The 20,838-nt window shown below is 46.3% G+C and overlaps 1 protein-coding gene across 5 annotated transcripts in view; it reads left to right on the forward strand.

The window, feature by feature from the left end:
- The window catches only part of LOC137415060 (pleckstrin homology domain-containing family H member 3-like), a 58,130-nt gene that overhangs the window by 26,669 nt on the left and 10,623 nt on the right, over positions 1 to 20,838 (forward strand). For 4 of the 5 annotated variants that reach the window (XM_078766417.1, XM_078766418.1, XM_078766419.1 and 1 more), the window contains exon 6: positions 17,766 to 17,923. The exons of the other annotated variant lie outside the window; for it this stretch is intronic. In XM_078766417.1, coding sequence (XP_078622543.1) covers positions 17,766 to 17,923 — 158 coding nt within the window. The remainder of the gene's footprint in view (positions 1 to 17,765; positions 17,924 to 20,838) is intronic. 5 annotated transcript variants of the gene reach the window in all.

The raw sequence follows: 20,838 nt of genomic DNA on the forward strand, positions 1-20,838 counted from the left end.
ATACTCACAGGGGCGTTACCTTTAATCCCTCACTATTTAACACTCGGACCTCCAGGTAGATCCACAATCATACATCTTACCCCGACAAACGCCTAAACATCAAGAACTTATTACATGTAGAGTCCCTGTCACGACAGCCGAATACCTACCTATTCAGATCTACCTAGCTCTAGATGTTGCATTACCAAATTCATAACACAGCCCCCCCCCCTGGAACCGTAGCTCCTGCAAGGTTCACCGCAGGGCTACCATTCCAGCCTTAACACTTACTGTCACACACTTAATTAACCTATGAAATAAATCAGGAAGGGCTGTGGGAAGTGAGTCGGACTACCTACCTACACTTCCTTAACATGCTGAACCCCTTAACCATCATGCAAGTATGTACATCTTCTTCGTTGTTCCTGTGGAGGGAGGAAACAACAACACACAACACTAACTTAACACAAAACTTAACCATCTTTCCAAAACTCAAACTCTAACCTTTGTACATACCCGGTCTACAGACCGCGTCCCCCGGTGGATGCCACAAGACTCAACCTTACCTGCGGGGCCATCCCCAATGCATCCCCCTTAAATTTCCACGGGCCCTGTCCAGATGTTACAGGTGAGTGACACGGCTCGGTGGATTTCGCCCACATTCATGCAACACAGACCCCTTAACCACTCATTCTCATTCCATAGGTCATCAAGGCATTTCAAAAATCAACAAAGCACTTATTCCCAATACACCCCCTGCAGGACCATGGCATTGATGTCATTCACGTGTGTGTGCATTCCTCAACTAGGCAGCGGGGAGGTACCGCACAAAAGATGGTGGGGGCGCATCAGGCTGTGGTGCCCGCAGTCCCAAAAACAAGTCAACCGACTTACAAATTCATTGCCCCCCCCCCCCCCCTTTACCTCTTGGCCCCGTGACAGCCCAACAGCCCCTTTCCGCCGTTACCTCGCCGGTGAGGGTCTCCACACACACCAGGCTCCTTTGCCTCCTGCTTTCACGCAGCAACACGGGTCACCGGGGGACTTCCTCACCCGCGGCGCCCAACCAGACCCTCCACCGACGAGCTCCAATTTCCAGTTACCACCGGCTGCCAGGGTAATTGCCGCAGAGGGGGGCCCGCAGGCATCGCTCCTCAGAGCTTGCTCTGTACCTGCGGACACACACACCTTCCCCACCCATGGTCCCCAAAACACACTTCCTCCCCCGCTGCCATTCAATTCTCCACACAACTCAGCACAATTCAGTACAATTCCATAGATGGTGTAAAAGGTGTTACAAGGCTTGCCATGGCCTGCCACATGTGAAATCCCCCTTCACAGTTCGAATCATTGAATCCTTACACATTTCCATTAGCACATTTCCAAAAAGCACAATTATCGCCCCTCATTATCTCCAATAATCATCACACACTCTCCAGGTTCCACTCTCACGACCACATCAAAACACGTAACCACAATACAAAAACATACGCCACCCACAAGACACTGTGGCTCCCATTCCATCCCCTCACCGGCCATGTCATCACTCGCTCTCACTTCCCAACTCCAAATTACATGTCCCCAATTTCCCAAAGCAAATCCTGAAGCCTGGGACAGTACTCCTCAAAACACTCACCTCAAGTGCAGGTAGTTGCAGGTTGGTCAGGTTCAAGAGCGTCATCCACCCTTCACAATCCCAAAATTTCACATTGGGCCTACCAAATACTTCCAAATTTCTCTTTTGTCCCCACTACACTGGCAGGTATGTGGATCCGCATCCAACGGTGATCATCACTACACAACTACCTGTGGCCACGACAGCTCTGCACCTCTACCGTGCAAGGGTCACCGGGACAAGGTGAGCAGTCAAAACGCCAACATGGCCCATGAGTGTCCATAAGGGTGCGACCCACCATCCATCCTTCGGCCCCCCTGCGAGGAACACAGCTGCAGCAGCCCCAGCTGGCCAATGTGGTGAGCACTTGCTGCCACAACACACACTACCGCACACACAACCTCGGCCCTGGGGGGCACGGTCGCAGTGCGTGGCATCCCTACAGCCACGTCCCCTGCACCTCCCCATCATCCCCCAGTCCGACTACAGAACTGCAGCCCCCCAGTGCTCACCCACACTTGACCACACCAAGGTCCAGTCAACAGCCATGCTCCACCAGGAGACCCACCCAGAAGACATGGTCCACACACCTCGGACACGCACAGCACCACGTTGACCCTCAGGCTACACAACTACATCCCCATCATCCCGCGTCCCAAATATCAGCACAGTTGCCCCCGCAACCAGTTGAAAGCTGTGTCTTGCTACCCTATTAATTTCATCACAGCCTCCAACACTTTGGTCTACACACCTGGATCAATAATGGCGTCACTATACAGTGTCCACCATGCATTTCAAAATCCACCCTTAAATTTGCATCTAACCCACAGATTACCCATGCCAACCATTTGTCACATTTCACTCACCTCACCAAAGAAGGATGCTTTGCCATACACATGCCAGCCGAGCATGGCCCATATGCTCGGCTCGTCGTTACACATCTCCCGATTCACATCCCCATGGCTCTCTTCCCAACCCGAGAGTCCATAAATCACAACGGAGCATCTGTGGAAGGTCGCTCACACCATCACGTTCCACAGATGCCCCAATGGTTGTCCGGCAGGCTATCTCCATCCCTGTCCATTCGGTTTGACCCGCGTCCATAGACCAACCACCATGCCAGGTCACCACATGCTGGTTGTCCCAGAGTCCCTGGAGGAGAGTGCCAGGCCGCATGCCCGGGTGGTCACCACATCAGTCCCAAGTTGGCCGTCCGCAGTGCCACCACCAAAGCGCGACCCACAACACCTCCCCCTAGTGGTCCTCAATATTTGCCATCCCAGGCTTGAGAAACCACCTCGGACCCCTCTGGAGGTCTTAACCCCCACCAGGGTCCGGTGACCCTGCCGGCCCGAGCCACCAGCTCGGACGGCGCCCCGACGGACAAGGGACGCCACACTCCACCAGACCCCCCGTGGGACCCAGGTCGTACCTCGACACCCAAGGCTGGACCCCACGTCCAAATCTCGCCATCACAGCCCCCCAGCTGGCCGGCATACCCAAATTTTGAAAGGGGCAACTTTTGCCCGAGGCCATCACCCATGACCTCTCCATATCCAGATCCCGCAGCCCGGGGACCAATCCCAACCATGGCTGCTCCAAATCAAGTTCCCATTGTAATTTTATTTTACAAATTTTCATTCCCACTGCCATTCCGCAGCTGCAGGGAACAACCTCTACCACCGGTTGTTCTGCCCCTCCCTGCAGTTGATCCAAATTCCCTACAGGGACCAAATCTCCAGAAGCTCTTTCTCCCGATCCTCCAAGATCCAAATCCAGCCCGGAGCCAACACACTCCCCCAACTGGTTGTCCAATTTTGGAGCCTCTGTTTCCAAATAGCAGTGTACAGTGAGCGTCCCCTCGGTCATTCCAACCACCTCCTTGGACCAACTCACCTCTTCCCCCAGACTCCTTTGGGCCTGAACAAGCTCTACCTCCATGGGACTGTCACAGGTCTCCAGCCGCTGGATCAACTCATCCTCATCATTAGAAATCATTCCTGGCCCCGCCAGGCTTTGATCAATATCCCCAATAAATACCCGGTCCGGCTCTATCGCATGGACCCCCAAAAACTCTACCCCCTCTTGCTCCGCACCACCGCCCTGGTGCTGCACAATTTCAAATTCATCCCCCGGTTGGGGTGTTGTGACATCCACACGGTCCCGATAAACAACCAGGCCAGAATGTGGGAAACATTCCCCATTACAACTCTCACATTCCAAATTTCCTTCCCCGCTCACCTGTGGACACTCCACGTTTACCTGCAGGCATTCCCCCTCTACCTGTACACATTCCCCATCCACCTGTGGACATTCCCCATCCACCTGTGGACATTCCCCATCCACCTGTGGACCTGCGGTCTCCCCATTTACTTCAATTGCCATTCCCTGTGCAACTCCCAATTTTGCCATTCCCGGCTCCTGAGCCCCCAATTTTTCACTCCGAGCCCTCGCTTCGTCCCTCATTACCTCCAATTTTTCACTCCGAGCCCTCGCTTCGTCCCTCCTTGCCCCCAATTTTTCACTCCGAGCCCTCGCTTCGTCCCTCATTACCTCCATTTGGTTCTCCAATCGCTCACTCTGAGCCCTCATGTCTCCCCGAATTTCTGCAAGGTTTCGCTCACCCTCGGCCCTCTGAGCATTTATTAAATTTACTATGGTCTGGAGATCTATCGGGGCCGTCCCAGCGGCGGGGAAAGTTCCAACGCTATCCTCCTTATCCCCCATTTCCGGCTCACTCCCGACGCTGACGGAGGCCTCGCTGCGTACTTCCATCTCGTCAATTTCCGACATCCGCTTTCCGGAAGATTGTTTCCCGCGCGCGTATTTATTTTAATAATTCCAGTAACACAATTTAAATTTGACGAAGACGCGATATCGCGCTCCGTATGCCCAATTGATTACTAAATTTCTCCGCCTCGCCTATAACAATTTTGCGTTCGAACGTCGGGCGCAATGTACGCCCGACCGTGTCGATGTCGCCCCGCGGACAAAAAAATTTGTCCGACCGTGTCGATGTCTCGCCGCGGACAAAAAAATTTGTCCGACGGGTTCAAATCCCACTCCTGACACCACTTGTCGCGTAACCGTGATTAACACCACAGTTACGGATGACCGATTTGCGAGACTTTAACTCCCGAGGCGAACACTCAATGGCGGACTCAAGTTCAACACCAACGCGCGGAATGGCGGGGCGCAGCGAAGGCTCCGCAACCTTATCTATTAAAATCAAACACCCAGGAAAACTGCGTTCAGATATTATGTACAAAAAGTAATATAAGGGTTTATTAGGAAAAGTAAAGCCAGTGAAAAAGCCCGCCGGTAAATCTAATAATTCTAATAAACCTAAATCGGGACGTCCCCACACGACTGACAGCAAACACAAACGAGGGAGATTAATCACGAAAATAACACGTCCCGTCGTTCAAAATATACGCGGAGATCGGGCTTATCTGTCTTTGTCGTCTTGTATTGTTGGTGTCCAGCACCGCTCCTTCCGGCCCGATCGCACACCACGAGGCCCCTCGCTCCAAGCACCACGCGTCCGACGCAGGCCAGCGGCTCCACTTGACCAGGGACAGGAAGGACTCCTTTCAACTCCACTCGACTCGACGCGGGAGTGCTGGCAGCCAAGTGCCAACGAACTGCTCAGTGCCAACTGGGTGTGCTCTCGTGTGTCTCCTGCGACTCCCTACAACCCGAACTGCACTCGAACTGCCACTGGAATGGCGTGTCCTCTCCAACTCTCCACCACCGCTCAACTCTCTGGTGCCTGCCTGCGTCTCCCAGTGCCTGCCACGAACTCAACTCAACTCTTGAAATGGCGTCCGACCGTCGCCTATATTGGTGGCCGATGACGTCACATTGCGCACTCCTCAGCCAATCAAAGCCTCCCGCGACTCCTGACATCTCCCCCGTTACGCGACCCTGCGGTCCTGGCATAACACGTGCCGGCCAGGTTTGTAGGCCTTTGGAGGTGTACACGGTGGCGGCCAATTGTGGTGGTGTTTTTGACCTGGTTTCCTGTCAATTTAATACGAAGTCCTTGTCAGGGAAAGGGGATTATTTAATGTTGCGCTAAGGACCTAACTAATGTTTATGTGGTTTGCAGTGCCATAAAGGACAAAGGTTTGATTACTAGGTGATACTCACAGGGGCGTTACCTTTAATCCCTCACTATTTAACACTCGGACCTCCAGGTAGATCCACAATCATACATCTTACCCCGACAAACGCCTAAACATCAAGAACTTATTACATGTAGAGTCCCTGGTCACGACAGCCGAATACCTACCTATTCAGATCTACCTAGCTCTAGATGTTGCATTACCAAATTCATAACAATATGTATGTATGTATATATATATGTATATATATATATGTTATGTATATATATATATGTATGTATATATATATATATATGTATATATATATATGTATATATATATATATGTATATATATATATATATATGTATATATATGTATATATATATATATATATGTATCTATATTATAATAGCCGTAGATGATTCTGTCTGTCTGTCTGTCTATCTGTTGGGTGTCTGTCCGGGGTGTGGCTTACTCGGTTTGCAGAGTAGCTCCACCCATAGCTCCACCCATTCTGGGAGTGGCTATAAACAAATATCCACCATTTTATTAACTCGCATAGCTTTGAGTCCTGTTTTGTAGGCCCGTGGTGTCTTGCTCTCCCCCAGTTTTATTTCAAATCAAATTCGATAAATCATTTCATTTTTCACAGTCGCTAACATAGTTTTAGACTCGGTTGAAAAAAAACGGAAGAAAATCCGATGAAAGTTGCCGTTTATAGAACGAAATGAATTCTCAAAGGCCTGTAACTTCAAGGCCATTGAGTCTCTCTCACGCCTTTATCTCCAATCTAACTCACCATATGATTTCATTTTTATCGATGGTTTTACTTTTAGACTCGGTGTCAGCAATAATTGAGAACAATCCACACACGCGGGAAAATGCAGAGATATATTTTTTAAAATCGCGTCATGGTGTATCATACACCCGCCCAACATGACACCACCGGCAATGTGTCGATATATATTAAAAATTCGCTTTTGCTTTTCCGTTATGATATATTACTATTTCGTTTGATGATAGTCGTCACAAAAACGTCAACAATGATGCTGACATATATTTCTTCGTTTTTATTTCATTCAACATATTAGCCGGAAGTAAAATATGTTTCAGGAATTACCGAGAGATATTTCTTCGTTTTTTTTTATTAGTTATGTGCGCATACACTTTAAATAGGTTTATTTGAAATCTTTAATTTTCCACAAACATTCCACACACGCGGGAAAATGCAGAGATATATTTTTTAAAATCGCGTCATGGTGTATCATACACCGCCCAACATGACACCGACGGCAATGTGTCGATATCTATTTTAAATTCGATATATCATTTCATTTTTCACAGTCGCTAACATAGTTTTAGACTCGGTTGAAAAAAAACGAGAAGAAAATCCGATGAAAGTTGCCGTTTATAGAACGAAATGAATTCTCAAATGCCTGTAACTTCAAGGCCATTGAGTCTCTCTCACGCCTTTATCTCCAATCTAACTCACCATATGATTTCATTTTTATCGATGGTTTTAGAGTCGGTGTCAGCAATAATTGAGAACATTCCACACACGCGGGAAAATGCAGATATATTTTTTAAAATCGCGTCATGGTGTATCATACACCGCCTAACATGACACCGACGGCAACGTGTCGATACATATTAAAAATTCGATATATCATTTCATTTTTCACAGTCGCTAACATAGTTTTCGACTCGGTTGAAAAAAAACGGGAAGGAAATCCAATGAAAGTTGCCGTTTATAGAACGAAATGAATTCTCAAACGCCTGTAACTTCAACTTCAAGGCCATTGAGTCTCTCTCACGCCTTTATCTCCAATCTAACTCACCATATGATTTCATTTTTATCGATGGTTTTGGACTCGGTGTCAGCAATAATTGAGAACATTCCACACACGCGGGAAAATGCAGAGATATATTTTTAAAAATCGCGTCATGGTGTATCATACACCGCCCAACATGACACCGACGGCAACGTGTCGATATATATTAAAAATTCGCTTTTGCTTTTCCGTTAAGATATATTACTTTTTCGTTTGATGACAGTCGTCACAAAAACGTCAACAATGATGCCGACATATATTTCTTCGTTTTTATTTAATTCAACATTATTAGCCGGAAGTAAAATATGTTTCAGGAAATTACCGAGAGATATTTCTTCGTTTTTTAAAATTAGTTATGTGCGAATACACTTTAAATAGGTTTATTTGAAATCTCTAATTTTCCACAATATAATTTACTTGCCATTTATCATTTGATGATTACGAGACAAATTCCTCTTGAGGATCGTGACAATTCATGCGCTGCGTGGAAACTTCTATTTCCAAAATGAATGAGACGATCGATGAAGAACGCAGACTTGAACAGGATGCAGCAAGAAAACGAATGAGACGGGCGAACGAGTCCATCGACGAACGTCAATGCAAACTTGCGGGGTCACCCGTGGGAATCCCACGGGCATATGTGTGTGACATTTCGACATATTGAGTTAGATGCTGCACATTCATTTTTACAAAATGGTTACTGGCAAGTCATCAGATCCAGAAATGGTGTAAAAACCACCGTTTAGAGGCCATTTTTCCCCGCAAAGCGGGGGTTGGCCTTTTCGGGGACCGTGGTAGTTGTTGTTTTTTGTCCCCTTTTTGAAGCAATGTTTTACGGCCGGATGCCCTTCCTGACGCCAACCCTTTTTGCCGCCTTCAACGACAAACAGGGAATTACCAGTGAACTGGTACTCAATTAGCCGACCTCGGAAGGATGACAGGCTGAGTCAACCCCCCTGGCATTAATTCGGCGATCGACCGAGATTCGAACCCAGGATCCTAAGCCGGCACCCTAGCCGCTAGCCCAACACCAGAAATGGTGTCATGAACACAATTTATTTACGCACAAGCACAAAAGCAAGACGGGCCGATTTCCGATGCCGACGGGCGAGACGGGCCGATTTCCGATTCCGACGGGCCGATTTGGAGCAAGAAAAAGAACGAGACGGGAGAAAAAGGAGAGAAACGAGACGGGGAAAGCCGATTGGAGAGGCGAGTGAGGCGCGATTGGAGAGGAGTGTGAGGCGCGATTGGAGAGGAGTGTGAGGCACGATTGGAGAGGAGTGTGAGGCGTGATTGGAGAGGAGTGTGAGGCACGATTGGAGAGGAGTGATTGGAGGGGAGTGTGAGGCACGATTGGAGAGGAGTGTGAGGCACGATTGGAGAGGAGTGTGAGGCGCGATTGGAGAGGAGTGTGAGGCGCGATTGGAGAGGAGTGTGAGGCGCGATTGGAGAGGCGTGTGAAGGATTGGAGAGGAGAGGAGTGTGAGGGATTGGAGAGGTGAGGGATTGGAAAGGAGAGGGATGTGAGGGTTTGGAGAGGAGAGGAGTGCTAGGTGGAGAGAGGAGAGTGTCAGGTGGAGACAGGAGAGTGTCAGGTGGAGACAGGAGAGTGTCAGGTGGAGAGGAGTGAGGGGTCACATATTATGTGAAATAACTAAATTCACACCATTTCTGGATCTGATGACTTGCCAGTAACCATTTTGTAAAAATGAATGTGCAGCATATAACTCAATATGTCGAAATGTCACACACATCCATGCCCGTGGGATTCCCACGGGTGACCCCGCTAGTATATATATATATGTATATATATATATATATATATATATATATATATATATATATATATATATATATATATATATATATATATATATATATATATATATATATATATATATATATATATATATAATTATATATATATAATTATATATATATAATTATATATATATAATTATATATATATAATTATATATATATAATTATATATATATAATTATATATATAATTATATATATATAATTATATATATATAATTATATATATATATATATATATATATATATATATATATATATATATATATATATATATAAATTAAATATATAATATGCCGGGTACTTCTGCTTTTATATATATATAAAAGCAGAAGTACCCGGCATTGCCGGGCGGGGGAGGGGAGGGGAGAAGAGGGGGGAGGGAAGAGGGGGGGATGGGAGGGTGAGGGATGGGAGAGGGGAGGGTGAGGGATGGGAGAGGGGAGGGGGAGGGGAGAGGGGGGAAGGGAACGGGGGACCCGGCAGAAGTACCCGGCATTGCTGGGCGGGGGAGGGGAACGGAACGGGGGGGGGGGGGAGCGGAGAAGGGTGGGAGAAGGGTAGGGTGGAGGGGGAAGGGAGGGGGAGGGGGAAAATGGAGGGGTAGGGTGGAGGGGGAAGGGAAGGGAGGACGGAGGGGGGAGGGAAGGGGATGGCCAGTCAACAATGACGTTGCAGTTCTCATGGTCGGAGAGCAGCACAACAATCGGACATAGTCCTGCATATTCGCAACAGCACGAAGCGGATTTTGGAGACTCACCGATCCTGTGACGTCCTCCAGTACCGGCGTTGCCAATACAATCCTCATATCGGCCTCAATCCTCAAGTACCGGCGTTGCCAATACAATCCTCATATCGGCCTCAATCCTCAAGTACCGGCCTCAATACAATCCGTTGATAATACAACACAATAAAAAAAAATACAATCCTCATATCCGCAACAATATGTATGTATGTATGTATGTATGTATGTATGTATGTATGTATGTATGTATGTATATATGTTGTTGTGTGACTAAACCATGAGGGGGAAATTAACCTTTATTGTACAAACTCAAAACCGCAAATATATATATATATATATATATATATATATATATATATATATATATATATATATATATATATATATATATATATATATATATATATATATATATATATATATATATATATACATACATACATACATACATACATACATACATACATACATACATACATACATACATATTGTTGCGGATATGAGGATTGTATTTTTTTTTTTGTGTTGTATTGTGGTAAATTGCTGTGTAACATTGTTTGATTCTGGCCCCTCCTGCCTCCAGTGTTGTGTAAAGGTTAAAAGGGCGTCCCGGTAGTTAATTCCATAAAGCACACATTGAAGGACACGATAAAACCCTTGTTCAGTAGTTTATATCTTTATTATGTGTTTTAGGGTAAGGCCTTGTCTTCCATTAACATGACACTCCATTGCACCAAGTGAAAAAGATAGATTCCCTTCATTCCCATTCCCAAAAACCTCCATTTCCCCTTTCGTCAATTGCCATTCGCATTGCCAACCAACAATTGCCGCCATTGGCCACGAGGCAGGGTTGGGGAAGAAAGGCGTGCCCGCCCGTCGTCATCAAGGGCGGAGCCAGAGGGTCGCGCGACCAACCAGGGCCGAGGTGAGCACACCGATGGGCGTGTCCTGAAGGCCGGCGGCTTAATCGCCGGCGGCGTTATAAAAGCGCGCGCGCAAGAGTGACCAGGGCTGAGCTGCGTGGTGAGGTGCAAAGAAAAGAGCTGGGTCGTCAGAGGAGAGCTGAGTTGAAAGGGTCCAAGGCAGAGCTGGGTTGTGAGGTCCAAGAGAAGAGATCATCCAGGGAAGCACAAAGCCTGCTATTCGTCGCCTTGCTCGCCAGCAGCAGCGTCCACAGCAGCAACAACACTCGACAGGCTTGGGGCCTGGACGGCGGTTTTGAGCAGGGCCACGAAGGAACGGCGGCTGCCCAACGCGCCGATCGTGCTGCCGGACCCATTGGACTTTCCTCTCCTTCCAGCCATTCCTGCCTACAAGTTCCCCATTCGTGTACGTGAGTTTGTTCTGTTTGTTCTGTCCTGGGTATTCAATTAAGTCTGTATAAGCTAGTAATTTTCACTGTGTCTCTAATACCTTCTGTATATTATTTTCTTATCTTTCCTTCTCCTTGGTTATTTCGAGCCTGTAAATAGTAAATAAATTTAGTAGTATTGCCAACCTTTTTCTGCCTTCGTCTTCCTCTTCTTCACATCCGTGTCGTCTTTGTCTTTTTCCTATTGAATAGCTGTGGCACGATACGGCCAACGTTTGGGGATCGGGTGAATCGGGGAAACTGTTAGGTCGCGGTGCCTCCGCTCGGCAAACCAACATCCTTAACCGCGGACCGTAACAATATATATATTACCGGGAGGACCACCGGGAGGACCACGTAACAATATATATATATATATATATATATATATATATATATATATATATATATATATATATATATATATATATATATATATATATATATATACGGAAGGGTTGTGGCTGATGCGCGCTGAGCTTGGAGCAAGCAAGACGTACCCTCCGAGCGCTGTGAGGCCTCCCCGCATCTCTGGACTGGACCGTGCTTTATCCTGTCCCCGAGCCAAGGTGCACCTTGTGCTATCGACTACCTGTCCCTTCCTGCCATCAATCCCTGTGTAAGTCAGCCTTGTTCCGTTTGTCTGTGGTCTGTCTGGGTTAAGATAAGACGGTATTTAAGTGCCTATCTCTTCTGTGTCTTTACCTCACTACCGTGTAATCTACCCCCTTTTCTCCAACACTGTAATTATACCCTCCTCCGGAGGTCTTGAGAACTGTACCCTTGCGTCGTTTCATCTATCCCAGTCGTTGTGTCCTTTCCATCATTGATTTAGCATAGCGCGATTTGGTCAACGTCTGGGTGGAATCGGGGTCTAGTCGGGGAATAACTGTTCGGTCGCGGTCATACCAACCGCTCGGTCAAAAATAACATCCAACCCGCGTCCGTAACAATTGGTAACCCTAACCCTATATATATATATATATATATATATAATGTTGCGAATATGGAATTTGGCCTCCATATCCGCTTGTAAATATTCCCCTATTTTCTCCAATACTCCCCAACTTTCCCCGATCCCCCATTCCCTAGTCCCATTGCATGTAAATAACAATCAGTAGAGCCGACCTTCCCCTTATTCCCCCATTAAATGTCGTGCCCAGGTCCACCGCACCACACGTAGACAACTTTCGGACATCTTCCTAGTTATTCTTATTCTATGTCAGTTAAGGCCTCGTCTCCATTAATTATGACTCTTCGTTGCACCAGAATGTGATTATATGGCATCAGTAGTGAGTTTAGGACCTTTCCCATACCTCCTTCCATCTTCTTCCCCAACAATTACAACAACAACAGAGGAGATGGCGGCGGAGCGGGGGAGGATGCGTCCTCACACCGGCTCGATTAGCGCCATAGACCATGCGCTCCACGGGGTTACCACGAAGGGGCTCCTTGTCAGCTCCTCGTCAAGGGCGGAGCCTGGTAAACCCCCCGCACGCACCCAATGAGAAGCAACGTGCCGATTCCACGAGGCGGAGCTAACGAGCCGAGGGCGTGTCACTCCCCGCCGGATATACGCGGCCCCGCGCCGGATGTGACGTCAGATGCGCACCCAGCTTGGAGAAGGAAAGCCACCTGCGAGCGCTGAGTCAGATGCGCACCCAGCTTGGAGAAGGAAAGCCACCTGCGAGCGCTGAGTCAGATGCGCCCCCAGCTTGAGCAGACAAGACGCCATCCGAGCGCTGCGACCTCCCCGCATCTCTGGACCGGACCGAGTCGATTCTGACCTTTGAGCCCAGGTGCACCTGGAGCCATCGCTACCTGCCTGTCCTTGCCATCAATCCCCGTGTGAGTCAGCATTTTGTCCCGTTTATCTGTCGTCTGTTGGGAATAATATAAGATTGTGTCTAAGTGCTTGTCTTTCTATGCTGTCCCTCTTGTAGTTGTAATCTAACCTTCCGCCTTAATATAACCTCCTCCGGAGGTCTTGAGAACTGAACCCCTGGTGTCGTATTGTGTTATTGTAGTCCAGCCGGGTGTCTTCTTTTTCTTATTGAGCCAGCATCGCGCGACTTCGTCAACGTCGAGTATAGTCGGGTAATTTGTGCGGACACGACGGCCATTCCGCTCGGCCCACTTTAACATCAAAGTCGTGTCTGTAACAATATATACTGTATATATATATATATATATATATATATATATATATATATATATATATATATATATATATATATATATATATATATATAATATATAATATATATAATATATAATATATAAATAATATATATATATACGTATATATATATATATTTTTTTTTTTTTTTTTTTTTTTTTTTTTTTTTTTTGGTTGGTTAGTTAGTTACGTGGTCCTCCCGGTAACTACCTGGTCTTGGTGACCCCCGGACCGTGGGAGGACCCCGCCAGAAAGATATATGATCTATACGCTTTCGTAATGCAATCAATATGAAAGACACAAACAATTCAGGTCAATAAGCAACCCCACACCAAGGATCCGGATTACTCAATAATATATTCCCCAATCAATCACCAATATTACTAAGATGGCCATCTCATATATTTCCCCCCTTTCCCCACTCACGACCCCTCAATGGTCACTGTCCCTCACAATGTCTCTGGGCCCCTCCAGACCAAGGTGAAAGTCGACTTCTCCGCACAAGGGCGGTTGAACGAACCCCTGGCTGACGTGCTCCAAACGTGCACGTCGCGTACCGGGAACAGCTGCTGCAGCGCACACCTCCTTGCAAAGCAAAGCGCAGCTCGCAAAGCGTGTGAGGCCCAAGGTGCGACCCGTACGCGTCCTTGTAGACGTGGAGGCGAACTGTGCCGGACGCTTGGTTCCGTGCACGAACCCACGGCAACTTGACGTGTAACCGGTAATTACCCCGCACCGGTAACTCCTCTCGCCAGACGGGCTTTCAAACGCAGCGTTCCCCACGCTGCTCAATATCGACACCGCTCGCGTCGGAGCTGGGCGATGAGAAGAAGATGGCCGCTTCTCCCGGACCTTGTCTTCTTCTTCTCTTCCGGTTCACCATCCCGTTTCCGATCTCCTGTTATCCAGAGCGCCTCTAACCATTTAACCACAACAACCTTTAATAGAATAAACATTAATAAGCAATGACCTGAATAGTAATTCACATAAATTCACATAAATCCGTAACAATATATATATATATATACATACATACATACATATTGTTATGGAATCCGGTGGACGGCACTCCCCTTACCGAGGGGGGTTTAATCCCCTTGTCTTTTTAAGCTGGCCGTCCGACCGGTCCTGGTACTTGTAACACTCTTCTGCGGGGTGGAACTGATCATGGTTATTGGTCCAGGGTTTATCCCGAATACCTTTATCAGTCCCTCCGCAGAACAGGGAGACGAGTACCGCTCGAATCCCAGACAAGATGGTATTTTGCCGAGCAGTTTAGCAGTCCGGAATCCGAGCTGTTAGCAATAGACTAAACCCGATTGCGAAGCGGTTCGGCCAAAATCGTGCCACAGGTACTCAATCGGGAAATCACTAAAGCCGTCGGATGAGAAAGAAACCAAAGTAAGGGGGAACAGGTATTTATTACTAATTATTTACACAACCCAAAGAAAGAGAAACTAACGTAATTTACAGAAAAAGACAGTGCAATCCTTAAACAAGTTTACTTATTCCCACAGGACAATACAAACAGACTCACACGAATAGGGAATTGCAGGCAGGAACGAATGGCTGGAAGGAGAAGGTTCAGGTGGGACACAGGGCAGGAAGGTCCGGGGAAAATGCGCAGCAGAGAGGTCCGCTCCAGGTTCACAGTTCGGAAGCGAGGAGCCGGCGGCTCCACGTACTCGGCTTCACACGGCAGGGCTTTCTGCAGCAGCTCGTCTCCGTTCCTCACTCGTCTGCTTCGTACCGACTCCCTTGAACCTGGCTCATGCGCGTGCGCGTCTCTGAAGCTCTCTCTCTCGTAACTTGCTCAAGTGCCTCCCTCCACAGAACTCGGTTGGGGCTCCGCGCAACGGGTTTTATCTCCACCCCCGTGGAACCCTCACGAACCTGCCAGATCTTTCTCTCTCCGCCCTCTCAAGCCATGCCCACTGATTCCTGGTTGGTTGGTAAGGGCTGGCTGACTCCACCTTCGATGACGAGGTGGTGCCACGCCCGTGCTCTGCCGGCTCCTCCCTCTTCTTCTCCGAGATGGAGCACATGGGCAATGGCGTCTTGGGGCAATCAAACGAGCCCCAGCCAAAGGGCAGCGAACACTGCCTTACTGGCACTTTTAGGAGGCCATGGGGATATTGCAAGGGATCCTATCTTATTTGATTTGATGCAACGGAGATTCAACTATTGGAAATATGGCCTTACCTGAAACACATAATAATGATATAACTACGAAAGGGCCTATGATTTGCTTCGTGTTGCAATGTGGACTAACTAAGGTGCAATTATTTCAATTAACAGCCAATTAAGGGGAAATGTACACAGGGGTTATTTATAAAGAAATTTACAACTAAATTTACAAAGTGAAGGTTCTAAAAACCGCAACAATATATACTATGCATACATACATACATAGATAGATACATACATATATACATACATACATACATACATACATATATACATAAATACATAGATATATACATACATACATAGATATATACATACATACATACATAGATATATACATACATACATAGATATATACATGCATCGATATATACATACATACATAGATATATACATACATACATACATATATCCTATACATACATACATACATACATACATGTGTGGGGAACAGGATAGTTAATAAAATATATGGCCTTAGCATGGACCATATTGCTCTTTCTGCTTTCTATCAATCCTCCGATCCTCGCCAACAATTCCAGGATGCACGCGTTCTTCCATAATCCCCTTCTGGTTAAGCTTCCAAAATCCAAGCTGATTGCACAACTCAACTCCTTTGTTCCTTGCTTTTCCTGTCTATGGGACCGCAATGCATGTGGAGGGTGGAGCTGGGAATTTTTTTTTCCCCCTCCAGCCAAACGGGTTTCTTTTTCGTCGCACTGGAATCTTTTTTTTTCACCTGTGACATTTAAATGCTCTCTTCAGAGAACTCGGATTTGTTTGTCTCATTTTGTTCGGTTTCGCTTCTGGTTTGTGACCATGATATTTTTACTCGGAGCAATTCACAAGTCGGTTGGTAAATAGTTATTGTGAAGAATCCAGAAATAGTGCTTTGATTCACCTCACACTTCGCTAATTGTTCACACCGCCGTCCCATGGAAGGTGAATCATTTCACAGTCGCTGATGGTCTACCTTCGTGAACACGTGATTCTCTCCTTTTTATTTATATATTTATTTATAAGATTCTATGGCATTCTGGGTGCCCAGCCTCATCGCCTGAGGGGTTGCATGGAACTATTTGGACATACCGAGGGAGCTCCTATGCCAGGACACATGAAATGCCCCGTCCCACCCACAGACAGAATTATTCGAGGATGAGTGTGGCTGAGGGAGTTGGTTACAAATGGAGATATATCGAGTCCATGACTGTGGCCATCAGAGCTGAGGATTGGCAGTTTCCATTGCAGTACAGAGACGAGCTCGTAACCTTTGCGCTCACCGTCCCTGTCGGTGAGAATCGGAGAGCTGCCATGGGCACTAAACCATGTGACTCGACACGGTCAACGGCAGCTACTGGATCGGACCACCCACGCCTCTTCATCTCCCGTCATCGCTGCCAGACATGAGACATGACGCCATTAACCCCCCCGCCCTCGACCCCTCCCTCACTGCCCGTCCCTTCTATCCCCACCTCCTCACACTCCCAAGTTAGGTTATTGTATTCTCGCTAACGCTTATTTTCTCTTGCTGCCAGTCGTTCCTCACTTGACCTTTGTATGTTCAAGCTTGTGGCCATGGAGTCGGGATGGACTTTAATTGATTGTTAGGTTCTTGTTTATTGTCTCCCTGAAGCCCATCAACATTTGTGCTTTGTGTCCTCTGTTTAGTAATTTATTAATTGTTCGTAATGAATATTGTTTCTTTTTGCCATTATTAAATTGTTAGCACGAGGATAGCTTCATGTTCTGCCATCACATTAGCGTTGGCCGTTTTGATCATTCGCTCCTGGTTCAATTCACCCGTTTCAGGACGACTTTCAACGTGTAGAGGGTTGTGGATGAGCAGCCATCTTTGTGCCGCCTCGTACGCGAGACAAAAAAAAAAAGAAGTTTTATTATCCGTACCATTTTCCTTTTCCCTTCCTCCATTGATGTCATCCCGTTAGGCCTTTGGAAAGTAACCGTGTGTGGTCGCCGCCTGTGCATGCGCCTCTTCGCTCGTTCGCACCCCGAGGCGCTGACCTGGCACCATGCCCTTCGTTCTGCCATCGCCGGGTTGCCACCGACACCCAGCCCCACACAGATGCTTATATCTGACATCCAGGTACTTGGCTTTGGAGAGATATTTGGGGATGTGCATGTTGCCAAGGACAGCAAAGTCTGAAGAGGACCCGGCTTTAGGTGAACTTTATCGAAAATGTCAAAAAAGTTACCGGTAGATGAAATAAATACAATTATTTTTTCGCTATTTCAGCAAGATTCAAATGAAAGGCCATTCCTCTCGACGAGACTACTGCATGTCATAAACAAACTTCCTCATGAGTTAAAATTTGAACACAGTCGTTGGAAGTTACATCTCACCTCGTCAGAAAGTAGAGTTGCACTGGGGTCATTCCATGTCAAATCATCAAAGAATCTGCCGTCATCTCTCAGATTTTTGTAAAACTTTGGGAACCAATTGGGACCCATGAAAAACAGCTAGAACTCAAATATTTTTGCTAACAGCCTCTTAATTAGTGAGATACAGGTTAACGAACTTTGGACTAATTAGCGCGATGTCGCGAATTCAAATGGCCATATCTCTAAAAGTATAACACCTAGAGAGCTGGTTTTGGTGTCATTTTAAAGGTATTTTCATGCCCTATAAATTTGTCTGGGCAACATTTTCCTACCTCCAATCACAAAAAAGTTATCACAAAATATAAACTTCAATCGTGAATCCAAAAAAAATGTATCCTTCAAATTTCCTCAAATTCATCCCAGATGTACCTTATGATGTCAAGAAGCTTCCACATAAGTTTTGTGATGGGCACTCCAATAGTTTCTGAGATATGAGCAATAATGTACATGTACGTATGGCATATAGGTTCGAAAATCAGCATTTGTAATGTATTATACAATCATTCTAACCTAGCCATGACAGGGAACACAGGGAACAACCATCAATTGCTTTGAAGTATCATATACTTTCATTTTCAACTGGGCCTGAGGGGAATTCTCATCTGGGGAATTCCAACTGGGATTTCCCATGTGGGTAATTCGAGGTGATGCAACTTTCACAGTCTAAGATCCCCAGGGAAAGTCCAAGTTGGCTTAGTGTAATGCTTAGGCCTGCCACCAACAGAAATTGGCAGTTCACTTCTGAAGGAGCTGCAGAAAAATGACGACTGCCAAGGAAAAGTTCATCTTGAAGCAGAAATCCTGCTGCAATCCCTTTGGAGCTCATGAAAAACCAAAGTCGTCTGGCTTGAGAGCTGTTAGCCAAAAAGCCATAGCCGCTCATCCAAGCCTCAAACTGCAAAGTGCACAGAAAATCTGTACCCAGTGTCGTAAGAAACTGGCAAAAAGACAACCAGGTGTGGTAGAGACTCAGAGTGAAATACCATTACCAGTGACCAGCAGCGCTATTAGCAGTAGTGAGGACAATGATGGTGGAGGTGAATCACCAATACCAGGCAGTTCAGGGAAGTTTGAATTTCATTCTCCTGAAATGGAACTGAATACACTGAATGAGTCTTTGGGATTGATTGGCGAATCACCTATTCCAAAAAAGAGACTTGCTGCAGATAAATATGTGAAATCCAAAACCAAGAAAATCGGTGACACTGTGAAGAAAAATTGGAAATCGCGACAGGATTGCCATCTAACAAACTCCAGGATGCAGGACAGGAGATGATAGAACAACTCAAGCACAAGTTTGAATCAACGACCAAGAAAAGTGAACAAGTGCAGGTGCTGACTGTTCTGCCAAAAAGCTGGACAATTGCTGAGATCACAGAGGAGTTTGATGTGTCAAGCTACATGGCTAGGAAAGCAAAGGCATTGGTCAGAGAACAAGGAATTCTCACCATGCCTAACCCAAAGATGGGAAAAGCGATTTCAAAGGAAATTGAGGAAAAGGTCAGGGAATTCTACTTGTCAGAGACCATAAGCAGACAAATGCCTGGCATGAAAGACTTTGTTTCTGTTCTAGTCAATGGGAAAAAGCAACATATGCAAAAACATTTAGTGCTATGTAATCTGAAGGAAGCATATGAGCTTTTCAAGGAGGCCCATCCGAATGTAAAGATTGGATTTTCAAAATTTGCTGAACTCCGTCCAAGGCAGTGTGTTCTAGCAGGATCAAGTGGAACACACTCAGTCTGTGTTTGCACAACACATCAAAATGTAAAGCTCATGTTCACTGGAGCAAAACTGGATTCTGTGACTGGTGGTGAGTTTAAAGACTACAGTCACTGTCTTGCAGCTATTCAGTGCAACCCACCTCGCATTGAGTGTTTTTTTGGCAAGTGTTCAGAGTGTCCCGGAATGGCGGGTCTTCGAGATAAGCTTGAAACATATATGCAAGACAACATGATCGACCAGGTGCAGTATAAACAGTGGACATCAACTGATCGGTCGAACCTTGAGACGAAAGTTCAGACAGTTGCTGACTTTCTGGATTCTTTCCAAAGCAGCCTTCAGAAACTGTTACCACACAGTTTCATTGCCAAACAGCAGTCGCGTTACCTACAGAATCTGAAGAATACACTTGAGCCTGTTGTGTTCCTGGTCATTGCAGACTTTGCGGAGAACTATAGTTTTGTAGTTCAGGATGCATCTCAGTCATTCCATTGGAACAACCTGCAGGCCACAATCCACCCGTTTGTGTGCTACTATCGGCAAAGTATGCAAGATAAAACTCCTGAACACATAAATTTTGCCATCATATCAGAATGTAACATTCATGATACCGTGGCAGTTCATCTGTTCCAAAAACTGTTCCTTCAATTCCTAACCACCAAATTTGGACAGCGCCCTAAAAAGGTTTGCTACTTCTCCGACGGATGTGCAGCCCAGTACAAGAATCGGAAGAACTTCAGCAATTTATGCCTCCATGAAGAGGATTTCGGTGTCCCAGCTGAATGGCACTTTTTTGCTATGTCGCATGGGAAGGGACCATCTGATGGAGTTGGCGGGACAATTAAGCGGTTAGCAGCTAAAGCCAGTCTCCAACGACCATATGATCAACAGATCATC

Source organism: Myxine glutinosa, chromosome 12, assembly GCF_964187855.1.
Source record: "Myxine glutinosa chromosome 12, kmMyxGlut1.1, whole genome shotgun sequence".
NCBI lineage: Eukaryota > Metazoa > Chordata > Myxini > Myxiniformes > Myxinidae > Myxine > Myxine glutinosa.